General features: G+C 47.2%; 1 protein-coding gene across 1 annotated transcript in view; it reads left to right on the top strand.

Annotated features, from left to right (window-relative positions):
- The first annotated feature begins 12,306 nt into the window (after positions 1-12,306).
- The window catches only part of SSH1 (slingshot protein phosphatase 1), a 63,195-nt gene continuing 55,098 nt past the window's right edge, over positions 12,307-20,403 (top strand). The window contains exons 1-2 of the mRNA XM_047759459.1: positions 12,307-12,492; positions 19,037-19,077. Coding sequence (XP_047615415.1) covers positions 12,424-12,492; positions 19,037-19,077 — 110 coding nt within the window. The 5' untranslated portion in view covers positions 12,307-12,423. The remainder of the gene's footprint in view (positions 12,493-19,036; positions 19,078-20,403) is intronic.

A 20,403-nucleotide genomic window follows, 5' to 3' on the forward strand; every position in this document is an offset into this window, starting at 1 on the left:
CGGCGGCTACAGCTCTGATTTGACCCCTATCCTGGGAGCCTCCATATGCCGTGGGAGCAGCCCTAGAAAAGGCAAAAAGACAAAAAAGAAAAAAAAAAGAAAAAAGAAAGATAAGTAGCTCTTTGCTCCTGTATCCCAGAGACACAAACGCTGGACGCCAGGTCCCTCCTCTGCCAGAGCTAGACCTGGAGCAGAGATCACAGAGTCCAGAGAGCATCAGGCACCGCGCTGTATGGATGGGGAGACTGAGGCCCATGGAGAGGGACCAACCAGCCCTGGGTGAGGCATCCTTCAGGTCAGTCTTGAAGGTCCGGCCTCTAACACCCTGCCTTCGACATCACCAAATAAAAACATGCAGATGAACATAGAAAATGCATGCAACATACTAGTGCATAGTATTTTTCTTTAATAGTAAAAAATGGGGAGTTCCCGTCGTGGCGCAGTGGTTAACGAATCTGACTAGGAACCATGAGGTTGTGGGTTCGGTCCCTGCCCTTGCTCAATGGGTTAACGATCCGGCGTTGCCGTGAGCTGTGGTGTAGGTTGCAGACGCGGCTCGGATCCCGCGTTGCTGTGGCTCTGGCATAGGCCGGTGGCTACAGCTCCGATTCAACCCCTGGCCTGGGAACCTCCATATGCCGCGGGAGCGGCCCAAGAAATAGCAACAACAACAACAACAACAACAAATAATAATAATAATAATAATAAATGAGGGTGAACTCCACCTTTTACTTCTATGCTTCCATTTCATTTGGATTTTTTGTTTTTGTTTTTGTTTTTACAATAGTCATTTGGGATCTGAAAACCTGAGGGAAGTTCCTTGTGCCTCTAACTCATCATGGAAACACTTCAAGATTAATGAAACATTGCCAGATTTTTATGCCCTCCCATTCCCATTCTATCAATGATTTTTGTTTTGTGAATTTTGATGTGCCAGTTCTAAAAAAATACTCTATCTGGGTCATCTCAGCTAATCTCACATCAACCCTATGAAATAGGTGTTGCTGTTATCAACCCTCTCATCAAAGTTGAAATTCAACAACTTGCTCCTGATATTCACATAGCTAAACATATGTCTATCCCATAACCCAGTAACCTGACTTTCACATAACACTCAAGAGAAATGAAGACAGACATCAACCAAAAGTCTCGTATAAGAACATTCATAGTTCCAAACTAGAAGCAACCTCTAGTGTATCAGATAGAGAATGGATAAACAAATTTCTGTGTTTTTCAGACAGTTCACACCATGGAATATTATGCAACAATGAGAAAAATTCGTTACTGCTGCATACAACAACTGGGTGAACCCTGCAGTCATTATGTTGTGGGGAAGAAGGCAGGCAGGGAAGAGACCATACTTATGCTTCCATATATATGAAATCCAAGAAAAGGTGAAACTAGTTGTTGGTAATAGAGAATAATTACTTCTGGGGCACAAGAAAATTCTCTGGGATGCTAGAAACATGTCCCTTAATCTGGGTGGTGGTTATAGGAGTACACGTGTATGTGAAAAGCCATCAATCTGCACATTTAAGATTAAGATTAGTGGACCTGAGGAGTTCTCATTGTGGGTTAAGAAACCAACTCCTATCCATGAGGACGCAGGTTCAATCCCTGGCCTCACTCAGTGGGTTAAGGATGTAGGGTTGCCATGAGCTGTGGTGTAGGTCACAGAGGCAGCTTGGATCTGGCGTTGCTGTGGCTGTGGTGTAGGCTGGCAGCTACAGCTCTGATTCGACCCCTAGCCTAGGAACTTCCACATGCTGCAGGTGCAGCCCTAAAAAAAGCAAAAAAAAAAAAAATTAATGGTCTTGACACTATTAGAAAGAGTAGGGGTGGGAGGGAGAAAGAAGGAAAGGAAGGAAGGAAGCTTGAGGGGGAGGGAAGGACAAAGAAATAGAAAAAGAGAGAACTTGCCCATAATAACAGCCTACTAGAGGAGGTCCAAATTTGAAGAGAGGTTAGGGTTCCCAGATCCAGCAAATAAAAACACAGGAAACTGATATTGTGTCAGCCACCACCAGCCTGGGGAGTTTTGCTGAGAGCTGGAAAGAGCCCCAGGTACCCGGGACTCCCACACCACAGGGCCGGAGGTGGGCCATGGCTTCAGAGTCCGGTGCTGTGTGCAAAGAGTAAGTTAGGTACAGTGCTTGCTTTTTGTTTTTCTTTTTACTGTCACACCTGCCGCACATGGATGTTCCCAGGCTAGGGAGTGAATCGGAGCTGCAGTTTCTGGCCTACACCACAGCCACAGCAACAGCAATGCCAAATCCAAGCCACATCTGCAAACTACACTGCAGCTTGTGCCAATACGGGATCCTTAACCTGCCGAGTGAGACCAGGGATAGAACCCATATTCTAAGAGACACTAGGTCACGTTCTTAATCTGCTGAGCCACAATGGGGACTCCCAGTGTTTAATTTCAGAAAATGAGGTGGAGTGACACCTGTTGTCTCCATGATTCAAACTATAGACAATAAAGTTTTACAGAATGTGCTTGGCTCTTGGAATAAGTAGAAGATATTCCCTAGGAGGGAGGTGAGATTTTTGTCTTTATCAGAAGGAAGCATGAGTTTTGTCTCATTTTAAGAAGGGAAAATGTTGGAGTTCCCTGGGGTCTCAGCAGGTTAAGGATCTGATATTTTCACTGCTGTGGCACGGGTTCGATCCCAGGCCTGGGAATTTCTACCTGCCATGGGCATAGCAAGAAAAGAAAAAAAGGGTGAAAAATAAATGTAAAAAAAGGGGAAATGTTGAGAAACACTGAGCTGGTTGAATCTGCCCGTTTTGCAGTTGGGCAAACTGAGACCCAAAGAGCAGAAGGTTGTGTCTTTAGTTCCACAGGGGTGTGGGGCTTCCTCGGTCTGTTGATCACAAGGACATTGAGAAACTACTCTGAAGTCCAAAGCTCACTGATCATCATGATAGAAGGCTCCAGAAGTCTCCCAAAAGACCTTTGGAAGCAATTTCTGTTTATTTGGCTGGAGTTGTTGAAGTCAAAGATTCTTCTCCTTCTTTTTTTTTTTTTTTTCCCCTTTTAAGGTCACACCTGTGGCATATGGAGGCTTCCAGGCTAGGGAGCGAATCAGACCTGTAGCTGCCAGCTTACACCACAGCTCATGGCAATGCGGGATCCTTAACCCACTGAGTGAGTCCAGGGATTGAACCTTTGTCCTCAATGGATACTAGTTGGGTTCGTTAACTGCTGAGCCATGATGGGAACTCCCAAAGATTCTTCTGACCCACAGGCTGGTTGATAATGACAGGGCTGTCTAACAGCTCTGAAGTATACTCATGCCAGGAAAAAGCTTCTTGACTGGGAGAATTCTCTGGAGGAGGCAGAACTTTGTGGGGGGCCAGGTGAAGTTAGAGAATAACCAGTTAATGCCCCCCCACACACATATACACTCTCTCTCTCAGATGAAATTAGATTTATTATAACTACAGAACGTAGAAAGAAGAAAGTACTAGGAGTTCCCTGGTGGCTCAGTGGATTAAGGTTCTGACATTGTCACTGCTGTGGCTCTGGTTATGGCTGTAGCGCAGATTCAATCCCTGGCCTGAGAACTTCAGCAAAAAAAAGAAAGAAAAGAAAGAAAGTACATTAATCACCTGCCACCAATCCCAGCACTAAGAAATAGGGGTCATTATCTTTTGGGGTGAGTATCCTCAAACATTAACATAAATACAGGTAACAAAAATGGGGTCATGTTATGCTGGCGTTTCAGCTCCCATTCTGTTCCATTCCCCAATGTGACACGTTCTGAACACCTTTCCCATAGGACTATAGATCAGCGATGTTCATTTCACATAGGTTACCGTTGTATGTGGATGAAACTTTTTTTTTTATTCTTGCATGTAACACTTTTTCAGGTCAGTCCCTCTGGGGACTGTCCCTATCATTTTTTGATATTTCAAATATTCTAGATGCATTTCTTGGCACACATGTCTATTTCCCTATGGCTGAGTTCTAAAAACGGAATCATTGTGCTTTTAAAATATCAAACCAGGGAGTTCCCATGGTAGTTCAGCAGTAACAAAGCCAACTACTATCCATGAGAACTCAAACCAGGGAGTTCCCGTGGTAGTTCAGCAGTAACAAAGCCAACTACTATCCATGAGAACTCAGGTTCGATCTCTGGCCTCACTCAGTGGGTCAAGGATCTGCCATTGCCGTGAACTGTGGTATAGGTCACAGAAGTGGCTCAGATCCCACATTGCTGTGGCTGTAGTGTAGGATGGCAGCTGTAGCTCCGATTCGACCCCTAGCATGGGAACTTCCATATACCATGGATGCAGCCCTAGAAAGCAAAAAATAAAGTAAAATAAAAATAAAATATTGATCCAGATTTCCTGTTGTGGCTCAGCGATAACGAACTCGACTAGTACCCATGAGAACACAAGTTCAATCCCTGGCCTCGCTCAAGGGTTATGGATCTGATGTTGCTATGGCTGTGGTGTAGGCGGGCGGCCACAGCTCTGATTTTGACCCCTAGCCTGGGAACTTACATATGCCGAGAGTGAGGCTCTAAAAAGACAAATAAGTAATTGATTAATTAAAATATTGATCCATTTCACCAGACAGCACCTCCAGAAGGACTCTATCAATTGACAAGTTTAAGGTGGCTCCCACCCTCAAGTGCCCACCGTGTTCTTGCAGCATCCTTAGAGTGAGAGCCTCCTTAAAATTTGCACACCCCTAAGCTTGCCTCACCCTAGTTCCAGCCCTACTAATAAGACTGCAAGTCTTTTCATGTGTTGATAGACCTTTAGATTTATTTCTTTATAAAGTAACTTTTTTTCCTCCCATTTTCCTCTTGGAGTATATTGGCTATCTTATTAATTTGTAAGAACTCCTTTTATATTTATGGGTATTATCCTCTTTTTTTTTTTTTTCGCTTTTTAAGGCTGCACTTGCAGCATATGGAGGTTCCCAGGCTAGGGGTCGAATCGGAATTGCCAGCCTATGCCACAGCCACAGCAACGCCAGATCAGAGCCATGTCTGCAAACTACACCACAGCTCACGGCAACACTGGATCCTTAACCCACTGAGCAAAGCCAAGGATCAAACCTGAAACCTCATGTTCCCTAGTCGGATTCATTTCCGATGCACCATGATGGGAACTCCAATGTTATCCTTTTATTGCAAAGATTTCCCCCAATTTGTCTGTCATACAAAGGTTTTAAAATTTTTTTGGAGTCAAATCTATTCAACTTTTTTGTCACTTTATGGTTTCTGCCATTAATGTCATATTCAGAAAACTTGCATCCCCTCCCATCTCTGCTCCATTTTATAAATTACTCATGCAGACTTTCTAGAGCCTTTGAGGCTTTTTTCCTTACATTGAAGTATTTTATTTATTTGGAATTAATTTTGGAGACTAAAATGGGGGGTGGGGAATAAGGATCCAGCTTGACTTACTAGTCAATGGCACCAAAACTGTTGGTTGGGTCACTCACATTTTCTCCACTGATATTTCCCTGCTTTTATCATACTCACTAAACTTTCCTGTGTGTTTAGGTCTGTTCTCTATTGATCTGTCTGTGGCCTTCTTCTTCTTCTTCTTCTTTTTGTCTTTTTTGTCTACCCCAGGTCATATAGAGTTCTTGAGCCAGGAATCAGATCTGAGCCTCAGTTGTGACCTGTACCAGAGCTGTGGCAACATAGGCCACCTGTGACTGTGCCAGACGGGGGATCAAACCTGCATCCTGGTACTGCAGACATGGTACTGCCGATCCTGCTGCACCACAGTGGGAACTCCTGTCCATGGCTTTCTAAACCTGTGTCCATGCTGTTTTAATTTCTGCACCTTTGTCATATGTTTTAATATCTGGTAGAACAGATACTGCTCTTTACTCTTCTTTTTTTGGAGACTAGTGATTAAGGCCAGGGTCTCTAGAGTCAGGCAGGCAGACTCAGCTGGTACCCCAACCTTGCCCTCTCTACCTGTGTGGTCTTGGGCTGGTACTTACAGAAGCTCAAGAACAATTGGGAAGGCATTTGGCAGGAGATCTGAGAGCACTCACTTTAGGATCAAACATGCCTGAGGTCAACCCCAGCTCCACCCCTCATGGTCCCCAGAATCTGAGACAAGTCCCTTCTTGAAGGTTTATATGTATAACTGGTGGTGGGGGGTGGAGGGAGGGGAGCTAATAATAGTCCCTTGCTATTGGAAAAATAAAATAAGTAAGGACTTTACCCTATTGTTGAATTAAGATTAAATAGTGATCGAAGAGGACACAATACATTGCATAGTTCCAATAAATGTATTATAAAACAAAATTCAATTGGGTAGAACTTTAAATCTCTGACTTTAGTCAATGATTTATGAACTGGGCAGCATGCAATCTAACAGATAGAAAGGAGCTTCCAGTAGGTGTATAGAATGAAAGACTTGTTGAAGCAGAAGGGAGCAGGAATAAGGAAGTTGTATTAGGCAGAAAAGTAGATTGGGTATTGCATGGTTATTTCCTTTTAGGAGACAGGGTCTATCAGGCAGATAACTTAACTGATAGCTGATCAGGTGATTCCTGGCTGACTGGTTTTAAGATCCAATTTCTGATAAAAACAAAACTGTAAGACGTGGTTTGGTGATGTGGGGCTTAGCACAAGTGACTCCTTTTGGGGTCTGTTGTTTCTTTCCTTCTTTTTTTTTTTGTCTTTTGTCTTTTGTCTTTTGTCTTTTCAGGGCTGCACCCACAGCACATGGAGGTTCCCAGGCTAGGGGCCTAATTGGAGCTACAGCTTCCGGCCTATGCCACAGCCACACCAATGCCAGATCCAAGCCACATCTGCAACTTACACCACAGCTCACAGCAACGCCAGATCATTAACCCACTGAGCAAGGCCAGGGATTGAACACGCAACCTCACGGTTCCCAGTCAGATTCATTTCTGCTGCGCCACGACAGGAACTCCTGTTGTTTCTTTTTTAACCCAGTATATGGTAGGTTGGTTTAATGTTCATGTTCTATGCTTCTGCAACCAATTACCAGAAACTCAGTGGCTTAAAACAAGAGGAATTGATTTTCTTGTAGTTCTAGACAGCAGTAGTGCAAAATCAATGTGATGGCAGGTCTGTGTTCTTTCTGGAGATGATGAGGGGGGAATTCATTCCTTTGCCTTTTTCTGCTTCTAGAGGCCACCTGCATCCCTAGGCTCACATATTTGCTTAAATCACTCTAACCCCCTGCTTATGTTTCTGATCCCCCTACTTTTCTTTCTGATCCTTCTTCCTCCTTCTTATAAAGACCCTTCAGTTTTGGAGCCCACCCAGGTAATTCAGGATAATCTCCCCACCTCAGCAGCCTTAATTAATTAATTAATTAGTTAGTTAATTTGGCTGCACCCAAAGCATATGGAAGCTCCTGAGCCAGGGATTGAAACTGTACCACAGAAGGACCCAAGCCGCTGCAGTGACAACGTCAGATTCTTAACTGCCTGCTCCACAAGGAAGTCCACGACACCCTAAGTTTAATCACATCTGCAAAGTCCTTTTTACCGTGTCAATTAACACAGTCACCTGCTCCAGGCATTGGAATACAGGCATCTTTGGGGAACCACTATTCAACCTACTCAAGCTTTACTACCTCTGAATTGCAAATAGGTTGCTCTAAAAAGGGAAGGCTCACTAGAGTTCTCTTCCCTTCTCCCCTCGTAGGCTATCCTAGAAGAACCTCTGTCTTTTGTCTGGGTTCTCAAGTAGAAAAACATGTTTCCAAACACCAGCTTCAGCATTCTCCAGCTATGTGACCTTGGGTGTGTGACTAAACCACTCTATGCACCAACTTCCTCAGCCATGAAATGAGAACCACAACAATATGACAAGAAATAAAGAGGCCCAACACAGGAAGGAGCAAAGGGGCTGCAGGAGCATAGATGGGGACCTCAAATCCAGCCTCAGGTCAGGGTAGGCTTCCTGGAGGAGATGGCCCTAGAGGTAAAGTGGGGAACATTCACTTGTTACTAAACCCCTGTCCCCAACACACTTGCAAATTGCTTTGCCTAATGCCTAGCTGACAGCAAATAACTCCATAACTTGCTATTGTTAATAGTTGTGAAAAATGAGCTGAGATGAACAGGCAAGGTAATAATAGATAATTAAATAAATTATGATGAAAAAAATAACTATATTGATGCCGAATAGAGAGGGTTCTGCTGGATGCAAGAAAACTCTGGTGCCGCCTCTTCCAGCGGGCTCCCCTCCTCCACTTCTAGGGTTCCCTGAAACCCAGAACCTGGGGTTCTCACTTCTCTTTTCCCCGCTCCACCCCTGTTACAGGCCACAAGTCAAGCCCACAGCCCTCTTCACACAGAAGGGTTTTCCCAAAAAGGTTTAGAATGATCAAAATTCTAAATAAGGACATGGTCAAATCGAGACAATATCAGTCAAAGAGACTTGCTGCGCCACATTGGAGCCCAAGATAATAGGAAAAGTCGGTAAAGATCAGCACCAATCCTGACTTTATTTAAAATGTTGACATTTTGTTCATGGAAGATTTTTTTTTTTTCATAAATTTTGATTCTTTCAAATACAGCCTTTCTCTTGGTTACTGAGGTTTTGGGTTGTTGTTGTTTTTGGTTGCCCCCCCTCCAGCCCTACATTTTGTGCTCTCACGCTGGTCCCAGCCCAGCTCCTGAGGTTTTTCTCAGAAACCATGTGACAAGAGAGAGAGAGAGAGTTGTGACAATAGTGATACTTGCTGTGTTTCTGGGGCAGAAGCGGGAGAGCTATGAAATCCTGGGAAGGATGCTGCCACCAGCCTAGGGGGCAGGGAAAGATTTTTGGAGGTGGTGTTTGGCAAGAGTTAATTGTGGGAGGGAAGAGGGCCCCTCAGCTGTAAGAGGAAGTGAGAAGGGGTGGGGTGGCCTCTGGACGCATGGGGGTGGGTAAAAAGGTAAACAGGCCCAGGGTAGAAGGGATTAGGGTTTAGAGCCATCTAGGTGGCAGATCAGACTTTGGTATGGATCTCTTGATGGATTGGCGAGGAGGAGTACGGATAGAGGGAAACCCAGTAAGGAGGCTTTGACATTGTACAGGGATGGTACAGACCAGGACCCTCAGCATCACTCGGACATGATGAGGAAGGCAAAATATTCAGCATCCCTGAAAACCGAGTGAATCGGCAACTCTGGAGGGTGGGTATCCAAGTCTGTGTTGACCCCAGGGGATTTTCAAACCTTCACATTTGAGAACCAGCAGCCTAAGCATCTCGACTCTAAAACTCCACATCCCTTTTACAACTGGTTTGTTATGATTGCTTCACTAAGTGGTGACCAACTCATGGATAATACAGCCTATCTCCACACGGAACCTGGAAAAAACAAAATCCCTAATGCTTTAATATAAAAGAAAAATTCATCATGATGAAAGAAAGTCCATCCATTTCATAATGTAAAAGCTTGGGCACTCAAGCTTGAAGGATATAGGGAAGTGTCAGAAGAGGGTCTGTTTTTTGCTTTTTGCTGTTACTGTTTTTCATTAATTAATTAATTAATTAATATTTTTAGGGCTGCACCTGTGGCATATGGAAGTTTCTAGGCTAGGGATCGACAGAGCTTCAGCTGCCAGCCTACACCACAGCCACAGCAATAGGGGATCCAAGCTGCATCTGTTACCTACTCTGCAGCTTGCAGCAATGTGGGATCCTTAACCCAATGAGCAAGACCTGGGATGGAACCCAAATCCTCATGGACACAGCGTTGGGTTCTTAACCTGCTGAACCACAAAAGGAACTCCCCCTTCTTTGTTTTTTAATTGAAGAATAGTTGATTTACAACGTTGTGTTGAAGTATATCTTTTTTTGTTTGGGGTTTTTGTGTTTTGTCTTGGTTTGTTTTTGGTCATGCCTGTGGCATGTGGAAGTTCCCAAGTCAGGGTCTGAACCCAAGCTGCAGCAGTGACAATGTCAGATCCTCAACCTCCTAAGACACGAGGGAACTCTGTAGTGTGTCTGTTTCTTTTCTTTCTTTTTTTTTAAAAAATATTTTATTTCTTTGTCTTTTTAGGGCTCTACACGAAGCATATGGAAATTCCCAGCATATGGAAGCATACGGAAGTCGAATCAGAGCTGCAGCTGCTGGTCTACGCCACAGCCACAGCATCGCAGGATCTGAGCAGCGTCTTCAACCTACACCACAGTTCACTGGCAACGCCGGATCCTTAACCCACTGAGTGAGGCCAGGGATCGAACCCATGTCCTCATGGATATTAGTTGGGTTCATTACCGCTAAGCCACAACAGGAATTTCAGTGTATCTGTTTTTAATGAATATTCAGAGTTGAGAAGTAAAATATTCACTGGTGAGCTGAATTTACCCAAACTTTGTATTATATTTGACATTTTAAAATACGTGCTAAATAAATATGACGATCGGTCTACCAAGAGCACAGTTACAGATGCTGGCGTGATGGGTGCACTACTCCAATAATCCAAGGGCTGTTTCCTTTTATAAACTCTCCCAAATGGTGAACACCACCTGACAAAGCTCTTAAACAAAAGTACATTCTTCCCTCTCTTTAAACATACTTGCATTTCTGAAAATGCAGTGAAAAATACTTTGTGTTATATGTAAAATGGAGTTAGATTCTGGCTTTAGATAATCATGAACGGTTTTTTTTCACCTACAGAGGAATCTTGTGGGAATGGAGCAATTCTTCTGCGGATGAGGGTGGGGGCACCGTCCAGTGTGTTGCAGGACTTTTAGCATTTTTAGCATTCCTGGCTGCTGCCCTTAAACACCAGAACTGCCAATAGCTCTTTCTCCCCTATCTGCAAGACATTCAAAAATATTCCCACAAATGGGGCTTCCCATTATGGCTCAGCAATAACAAACCCGACTAGTATTCATGAGGACTCAGGTTCCATTCCTGGCCTCACCCAGCGGGTTAAGGATCTGGCTGTGGTGTAGGCCAGCAGCTGCAGCTCCAATTCAACCCCTAGCCTGGGAACTTCCACATGCTGTGGCCCTAAAAAAAACAAAAACAAAACAAACAAAAATACCACAGATTAAAAAACAATAACAATCCCACAACACTCCATAGAGGCTATAGTCACCCCTGTTGAGAACCATCTTTGAGATAAATGATGCTGAGGGAATATGCAGGCGGAATATGCCCCTGGATCTGAGGGAAGCAAGGGGAGGGATCTAGGAGGTTGCTTAGGTTGCTGGGCGGGCAGTGAGATGGTCCGTGGAGCCCTTTGTTAAAATGGGGAGCAGGGCTGGACCAGCAAATCTGCGGATGCTTGCGCAATGTGCGTGCAGTGACGGGGCGGGGGGAGTCAAGCCGGTGTCACCTTCTTAGTATCTTACTCCATGTGCTTCTCTCCATCCCCATTCTGGTCACCTCCTCCCAAGAGGGCAGCAGTGGCCCACTAGGTCTCCATCCCTCTGCCCCAGTCCATTTTTCAAGAGCTGCCAGAGCTTTCTAGACTGCACCCCGGTTCGCATCACTCCCCGCCCCACCCCAGGCTCGCATCACTCCCCCCCCCCACCCCAGGCTCCAGCCTCTGACGGACAATCTCCTTTTAGTTTCTGGGCCGTTGTGCCCACACCTTCCCACCACCCCCACCACCCCGCCCCCAGCAGTCTCCTTTCCCTTCACGCGTTAATCCTGCTCATCCTTCAGGCTTCAGAGCAAATGCCCCTTTTGCAGAGAAGCTTTTCCTTGACTTCCTAAGGAGCTAGCTGGGTTTCTGGACACAAAAGGAATTCATAAAAAAGATTGGCATAATTATTTTTAAAACTCATCTCGTAATTTGATTCGCTTCTTTCAAATCCTTGAGGGCAAGCCTAATCTACGTTGCTCACGGATGAATACTCTATGCCAGCATTTAGTAGGCGCTCAATAAATATTTCATAAATAAATGAACGAATGAATTTCTGCAGACTGCTTCTCGGAGTTCAAGAAGCGGAGACCAGGAGGTTCTAATTTTCTCGTAGTTGAGCCTTTCCGCCCTGGGTATTACCCGCTGCTCAGCCCGCGAGCCTCGGTTTAGCAGGCAGGCGCAAGGGGTGGGCCTCTGGGGCCCCAACTTGCTCGCCTACGCGCGCGCCCCCGGTCCCCAGGCTGGAGGGCCGGGCGAGCGGAACACTGGGCGCGCGCGTCGGGCACGCGGGGGACATGACTGGCTGGCCGAGCCTCCAGCTGCTGCTAGAGTTCCGGCGCCGCGCACGCGCGACCCGCCCCGGTCGCTCCCCCCCGCCTCCTCCTCGCTCAGGCCCGGCGCGCGCCGGCGCGGGAGGCGGGGGAGCGGGGGGGGGCGGGGACAGCGGCGGACGCCGAGGGGGAGGGGCGGGCCCGGCCCGGCTCGGCCCGGCCGCCCGCGCACGGCTCCTGGAGAGCCCCGGGCCCGGCCCGGGCGGCGGCGGCGGCTGTAGCCCGAGGCCTCGGCGGTGCCCTAGCGCCGCGCCGCAGCCATGGCCCTGGTGACCCTGCAGCGTTCGCCCACGCCCAGCGCCGCCTCCTCCTCCGCCAGCAACAGCGAGGTGAGCCCCGGGCCCGCGGCCCCGGCCCGGCCGAGCAGCCGCTGCGCCAGGCCTGGGACGCGAGTGCGGGGCGCCAGGGGGTGCTTCGGGGGCAGCTTCGAGGGGTCCTTAGCCCGCGAGGACCCCGTTGGACTACCCCGCCCGGGCAGCCGAACTGGGGTGACTGCGGGAAGCAGTGTGCGGGTGTAAGCGGGCGTGATCCAGTTGAGAGTGATTTGTGGTGAATGTGTGTGAGAGACCCCCTTGTGGGCGTGACTGCGTACGGATGTGACCATGTTGGGGGTGACTGCATGAGACTGTGTGAGGCCCCCCCCCCCCCCCGCAATCTGGGAGCAAGTGTGAGTGTGACTCCCACCTAGGGGTGACTGAGTGTGAGCTCCGACTGGGGGTGACTGTGCATGAGACTGTGAGTATGACCCCCATCCGGGGGTGACTGTGTGTGTGAGAGACAGTGACCCCTGTCTGGAGGTGACTGTGGGGGATACTGCATCTGGGACTAGGATTCCTGACCAGTGACTGTGTGAAATGATGGTTCTGTGATTCCAGACCCTGAGGCTGGTCTAAGCCCTTTCCCTGTGTGCCCAGCTGTGTGTATGCCAGCCTGTGTGTGCCTTTCCCTGAGTGACTCTGGCCTGTCCACTGGGACCTGTGCCTGTTCAGTGCGGCAGGAGAGGAGGCCCAGGTGCTCCTGTGAAAGTGAGATTGTTCCCTGACTGCACACCCTTTGGAGTTCTGGCTCTTGGTGTGAGTGGCTGTGCCTCTTGGGGGGCCGGTGTCACGGTGTGACAGTGGCTGAGTGAGCTCAGGGTGCTGTGTGACTGTGTATCTTAAGTTTTTGTGTGCAGCTGAGTTTGAGTTTATCATTCGGGGCTGCATGTTTGTGTGCATCAGGCCGAGTGACTGAGGCCAATTCCGGGGTTTCTGGGGTGGCATGGGTGCTTTCTGGGGCTGAAAGGACACCTCTGCACTGTGCGGATTTCTTTGGGTCTGCTGGTGACCTGGCCTGTGTGAGGCTGGCTCCTTGCTCTGGGGTGGACTGGGGGATTGGTTCTCTGAGTACATAGTTGGGCTGGACTGCCCTAGGCTGGGCCTCAGGCCTCCAAGCAGGGGAACCAGTTAGGGCCTCTGGTCTAAACTCACATCCATGGCAAGGCAGAGCCATGACCTGCAAGCACAGCTGCTGGAGGAGGAGATGGGGAACTGTTTAGAGAAGGGAGGGAGGGGAGGCTGGGGGAGGGGCCCTGCAGGCCCAGGAAGTGGCCCGCCTGCATCTGGGCCCCTTCTCCCTGCGGGAAGTTGCCTGATAACACAGAAAAGTTTGTGTGTGTCTGTGAATGCTGAGGACCTGTCTGGGGTTTAACAGCCCTGTCTGTCCTGCCAGTACTGGCGGGGCAGCTCCTTGGCCTGTTTTGCTGGGACTGGCTGGAACATACTGAGTGGCTGCAGGGTTGAACCTCACAGCCCCCTCCTCTGGGGGAGAGGCCATTATGTGTTATCTTGTCTGAGGACAGAAAATTCTAACAGTCCCTCCTCTGCATGGTGGCCAGCAGCCTGCATTTGAAAAGTCAGGCTGCAGTTGCTTCTCACCTCCCCCCCAGACATCTGTTCCCTGCTACTGCCGCCTTGCAGTTTACAAAGTGCTTCACTGCACTTACTCTCAGGGTCTCATCTCACAAATATGTGAGTGCAAAGTTCAGCTCCAGGTAGAGGTTAGACAGCCTCTCAGCCTGTATCTCTGATTCTAAAGCCCACATTCCCTGCCTTACTTGACACCTAATTTATTCCTGCTTTAGACAGATTTTTAAAAGTGTGTATTTTTTAGCTGAGATATAATTCACATACAGTAAGTCCAACATTTTAAAGTATACAGTTTAAGAGTTCCTGTCATGACTCAGCAGTAACAAACCCAATTAGTATCCATGAGGATTCAGGTTCGATCCCTAGCCTCACTCAGTGGCTTAATCCGCTGTTGCCTTGAGCTGTGGTGTGGGTCACAGACACGGCTCAGATCCTACGTTGCTGTGGCTGTGGTGTAGGCCTGTGGCTACAGTTCCGATTTGACCCCTAGCCTGGTAACTTCCATATACCGTAGTAGGGACCTAAAAAGACCAAAACAATTTTAAAAACACAGCTCAGTGGTTTTTAGTATATGCCCAAGGTTGTATAACCATCACCATGAATTCCAGAACATTTTCATCCTCCTCAAAATAAACCTCATACCCCTCAGCTGTCGTGCACAGCCTCCCTCCCACCCACCCACCCCTGCCCTACTGTCACCAACTCTAGACAACCACTAATATACTTAACTATCTCTATGGATTTGTCTGTTCTGGGCATTTCATGTAAGTGGATTAATACACTAATTGGCCTTTTTGCCAGGCTTGTTTCACTTAGCATGGTGTTTTTAAGCCTCATCCATGTTGTAGCACATATAAGTACTTTATCCTTTTTTAATGGCTGAGTAATTTTCCCTTGTGTGGATATACCATGTTTTGATGAACATTGGTGGTGTTTCCACTAGGGACATTTTATTTTCTTTCTGCTTTTTTTTTTTTTTTTTTTTTTGCTTTTTAGGGCCACACCCAGGGCATATGGAGGTTCCCAGGCTAGGGGTCAAATTGGAGCAACAGCTGCCAGCTTACACCACAGCCACAGCAGTGTGGGATCAGGGCCTAGTCTGTGACCTACACCACAGCTCACGGCAACGCTGGATCCTTAACCCACTGAGTGAGGCCAGGGATTGAACCCAAAACCTCATGGTTCCTAGTTGGATTCGTTTATGCACCATGGCGGGAACTCCAATTTCATTTTTTAACATGATTTTATTTTATATATAGTTCAGCGTCTTCTACTTTCACTTATATCACGAACATTTCCCAGTATGAACTTTATTGCCTAGATTTTTTTTTTTTTTGGTCTTTTTGTCTTTTTAGGGCTGCACCCACAGCATATGAAGATTCCCAAGGAGTTCCCATCGTGGCGCAGTGGTTAACGAATCCGACGAGGAACCATGAGGTTGCGGGTTCGGTCCCTGCCCTTGCTCAGTGGGTTAAGGATCCGGCGTTGCCGTGAGCTGTGGTGTAGGTTGCAGACGCGGCTCGGATCCCGTGTTGCTGTGACTCTGGCCTAGGCTAGTGGCTACAGCTCCGATTAGACCCCTAGCCTGGGAACCTCCATATGCCGCGGGAGCGGCCCTAGAAAAGACAAAAAAAAAAAAAAGATTCCCAGGCTAGGGGTCAAATCAGCTACAGCTGCCGGCCTACACCACAGCCATAGCAACGCCCAATCCGAGCCTTGTCTATGACCTACACCATAGCTCATGGCAACGCCGGATCCTTAACCCACTGAGCGAGGCCAGGGATTGAACCCAAAACCTCATGGTTCCTAGTTGCATTCGTTTCTGCTGTGCCACAATGGGAACTCCTTATTGCCTAGATTTTTATTGTCCGTATCAGTAATAATTTGCAAATAAGGGGTTACTTCCGCTAGACACATTTCAAGTGATTATATAAAGCATTATTTTCACCAAGGGCCAGTGACCTCCAAAATAAGAATAAAACTCAACCAGGTTTTATTCAACTTGAGTAAATCAGCGGCATTAGTTTCCCAGGGAGCCACTAGAGGCCGTGATATTCCCTAGAAGGTGAGGCTTCCTTCCAGGTGAGGTGAGGCACGAAGGCACAGGAAGGAACAGAGAGGGCATCGTGTATGCAGAGTGAGGAAGCCAGGCCAGCTCTACCTCTGTTCCAACTTTCTCGGGTTACTTCTCTCTGGGCCTCAGCTCATCCGAAGGGGCTGGCTTCTCTCTCAGGTGTGTTCTCTGGCACAGGTAGTCTTTCCTTCTGAGAATCTCAGAGAGTAAGCAAGGATTAAATGGTTTTGAAATCTGTACCCCCAGATCACTTCCTTACTCCTCAAAATGTGCCTCCTGGAGTTCTCATCGTAGCTCAGTGGAAATGAATCTGACTAGCATCCATGAGGATGCAGGTTCAATCACTGGCCTCGATTAGTGGGCTAAGGATCTGGCGTTGCTCTGAGCTGTGGTGTAGGTCGCATGCAGACAGGCCTGGGATCCCGAGTTGCTATGGCTGTGGCTCAGGCCAGTGGCTGTAGCTCCAGTTCGACCCCTAGCCTGGGAACTTCCATATGCCATGGGTGTGGCCCTAAAAAGACAAAAAAAAAGAAAAAAAAGAAAAGTGCCTCCTTTGTTGAGTCAGAGGCACTTAGGGCATTTCTTTCCTTCTCCAACTCATGGTCCTGCTGCACGGCATGGGAACTGAGGGATGTCACAGCCTGACCCACAAAGCAGTGCTTCCCTCTATTTTGTAAAATTTATTTGGTCACACCCACAGCTTATGGGAAGTTCCCAGGCCAGGGATCAAACCCTTGACACAGCAGCTACCAAGCCACTGCAGTGATGATGTTAGATCCTTCATTCGCTGCACCACAAGAGAGCCCCTCCCTCTTTTAAAATTTTTGTTTTCCTTTCCGCTCAGTTTTTCATTATCTCATTTTAATTATTCATTTAAATTTTTAAAATTTTAATTATTTCATGTCATTTTACTGCTAACTTTATCTCATTCTTTTATGAGAACAGGCAGAGAGCCCAAGAATAGATAAATCAATAACTTTCAGGAATGGGTTGTAACATTGTGATTTTTGACAAACATTCAAGGTGACTAATTTTCATGGGCAGATCTCCAGTCCCTTTTTCGGGGGTGGGCGTGTGTGGGGGCAGGTTGGATCAGGGTTTCTCAATCCTGATTGCCAATGCTGGGGCCAGAAAATCCTCGGTTGCGGGGGCCTGTCCTGTGTGTTGGAGAAAGTGTAGCAGCACTCTGACCTCTGCCCACTAGATGCCAGCAGCACCCTCCCCAGATAGGCTCCAGCATCACCTGGTGTCCCCTGTTCAGGACAATTGTCCCTGTTAAGGATCTTATGGTTTAGACCAAACAGTCTTTTCTCACTTTGCTCCTGTGGTTGTGTGAGTTGTTTTGTGTATATTTCACTTGCCCGAAGCTGGTGGCCCTGTGGTCAGCAGAGCCTCCCCTCATGTTTCCACTTCTCCTTCCGAGTCTGGTAGGAAGCGTGAGAACTAACTGAGGTCCACTGGTGTCAACCTCTGCATAGCACCTACATACATTATCTGATGACAGCCCTCTCCGGGACCCTTTCCTTGCTGAAATTGCCACCTCTGGGGTGTGTCCCTTGCTGCCTAGATCCCTCCCTACCTGAGCTCTGTACCGTTTTCCCACCAGAGCTGGCTTCTGTCTGGTGTCTGTCCTCAGTCAGCCTTGCATCTCACCAAGCCATCAGTGCTTTCCAGGTTTCTCTTTCGCATTCAGTGGGCTCCTCTGTGCAACATGCAAAACATGCCAAGTGCCAGCCGTACAGTGTGTATTGTGTTCTCGTTTGAGTTTTCTTTTTGAAAGAAAAAAAGAAAAATTGTAATCAGGGCTTAAATTATGATTACTTTTGAAGCCTAACCCTCTTGGCCTTGTAACTTGTAGAAAATATGAAATGTCCTTGTCATATGTATATACCAAGAGCCTAGAAGTGTTTGTGTCAGCCTTTTTTTTTTTTTGTATTTTGCCATTTCTTGGGCCGCTCCCGCGGCATATGGAGGTTCCCAGGCTAGGGGTCTAACCTGAGCTGTAGCTACTGGCCTACGCCAGAGCCACAGCAATGCGGGATCCGAGCCGCATCTGCAACCTACACCACAGCTCATGGCAACGCCGGATCCTTAACCCACTGAGCGAGGCCAGGGATTGAACCTGTAACCTCATGGTTCCTAGTCGGATTCATCAACCACTGCGCCACGACGGGAACTCCAGCCTTTTAAGCCTTTTTGAGGACCACCAAGAGCATTTAAAACCCATAGACAGCCTGATCCTGGCCATCTTCATAAAAGACTTACCTGGAATGGTTGTGGTTTTGGGGGGTTGTTTTTGTCATTGTTTTTCTTTTTGGCTGGATCCACACCATGTGGAAGTTCCCAGACCAGGGTTTGAACCCATGCCACTGCAGCAACCTGAGCCACATCAGTGACAATACCAGATCCTTAACCTACTAAGCCACCAGGAAACTCCCCCCCCCTTTTTAACTACTGTGTTGTGGCTTATACAATGATGTTGATCACTCAGCTGTTGCCTAGCTCAAAGGAGGAAACAGATCCTCCTAAAACATTGCCCCCTCCCCTTAAAAAGAGAAACAGGATACGCTCCAAAGCAACCCTGGAAAACAGAGAGTTGTGGATGAGGGTGTGGAGTGACAGCGCCGGCTCAGAACACTCCATTAGCAGGCATCGACGCAGATGCCGTGAAAGGCAAGTGGGGAAAGATTGGGAAACCCGAAAATCCCTCCGTGGAGATCACAGCAAAACAGCAGAGCAGGATCAGGAAGGAAAGGGCGTGGCCCTTCGGAGAAGCAAGGTTTCCTGGACATCTGTATCTTTTGCAGACACCAGAGTAGAGAATACGAGCCTGTGTCTGAGGCTTGCTGATAGTGGCGTCTGGGCCGTGACATTCTCTTTCTTTCTCTGCAGTTGGAGGCTGGCAGTGATGAGGATCGCAAGTTAAACCTCAGGTAAGCAGCGTTATTAGAGTTTTCGTTTGAAGTTTTTCTTCCAAACAGGTAAGAAATACTCTTGTTCCTTTCCCAAAGGGAGAACCCTCAGGAAAGGATACACCAGTTTTTTAGCAGTGGTTTAAAAATGATATGGAATATGGAGGGCTTTAACAATGATACAGACCTTTAACTATAAACAGCTTCAATAACATTATGTAACATTTAGAAAAGAAAACAAAATTGCCAGTAATACACCACCCTGGCTTTACCACAATGAGCATCTTTATGAACTTCCAGATTTTACCTCTGCTTTAAAGTAGATAATCCTAATACATTCTCTCTTTCCCATCCTGCTGTTTGGAAGGTGTTCCTTTTTTTTTTTTTTTTTTTGGCTTTTCTAGGGCCACACTTGTGGCACACGGAAGTTCCCAGGCTAGGGGTTTAAAAGGAACTGTTGCTGCCGGTCTATGCTACAGCAGCATGGGATCCGAGCCACATCTGTGGCCTACACCACAGGTCACAGCAGCACTGGATCCTTAACCCACTGGGCAAGGCCAGGGATGGAACCCACAACCTTATGGTTCCTAGTCGGATTCATTAACCACTGAGCCACATCGGGAACTTGTGGAAGGTGTTCCTTTTGAGCTACACATATTGCTGATTTGAAACAGGATTTCAACCCTTTGGTTTATTAATTCAAGGTGGATTTTTTGTTGAGTGTGAGAAATCTTTAGACATGCTTATTTGAAAAATGCCTTAAGCTCTAGTGCTTGGTTGCTACATCCTCAAGGAGACGCCAAAAGCATTTTTGTTTTTCTTTGCCAAAAATTGAGTATTTTATCAGTTTACAGACGATTTAGCACTTCATTACATAATGTATTCTTCTGCAACCAAGGAGCTAGTCTTAAACTCTGGCTCCTAGAGTTTAAAAAAGTAAACAGTGTTTCAAAGATACTGTTCTTTTTTATGTTTGTTTGTTTTTTAACTTTTTTTTTTGTCTTTTTGCCTTTTCTGGGGCTGCACCGGCAGCATATGGAGGTTCCCAGGCTAGGGGTCTAATTGGAGCTGTAGCCCCCGGCCTACGCCAGAGCCACAGCAACGTGGGATCCGAGCCACGTCTGCAACCTACACCACAGCTCATGGCAATGCCGGATCCTTAACCCACTGAGCAAGGGCAGGGATCGAACCCACAACCTCATGGTTCCTAGTCAGATTCGTTAACCATTGAGCCACGACAGGAACTCCTGTTTGTTTGCTTTAAATGTTTGTTTCATCTTGGGAGGAGGAGGAAAATTAATTGGAAAAGGAAATATGTGTTCAGAAACTAGAGTCAACCATTCATTA

This window comes from Phacochoerus africanus, chromosome 15 (genome assembly GCF_016906955.1).
Source record: "Phacochoerus africanus isolate WHEZ1 chromosome 15, ROS_Pafr_v1, whole genome shotgun sequence".
NCBI classification, from domain to species: Eukaryota; Metazoa; Chordata; class Mammalia; order Artiodactyla; family Suidae; genus Phacochoerus; species Phacochoerus africanus.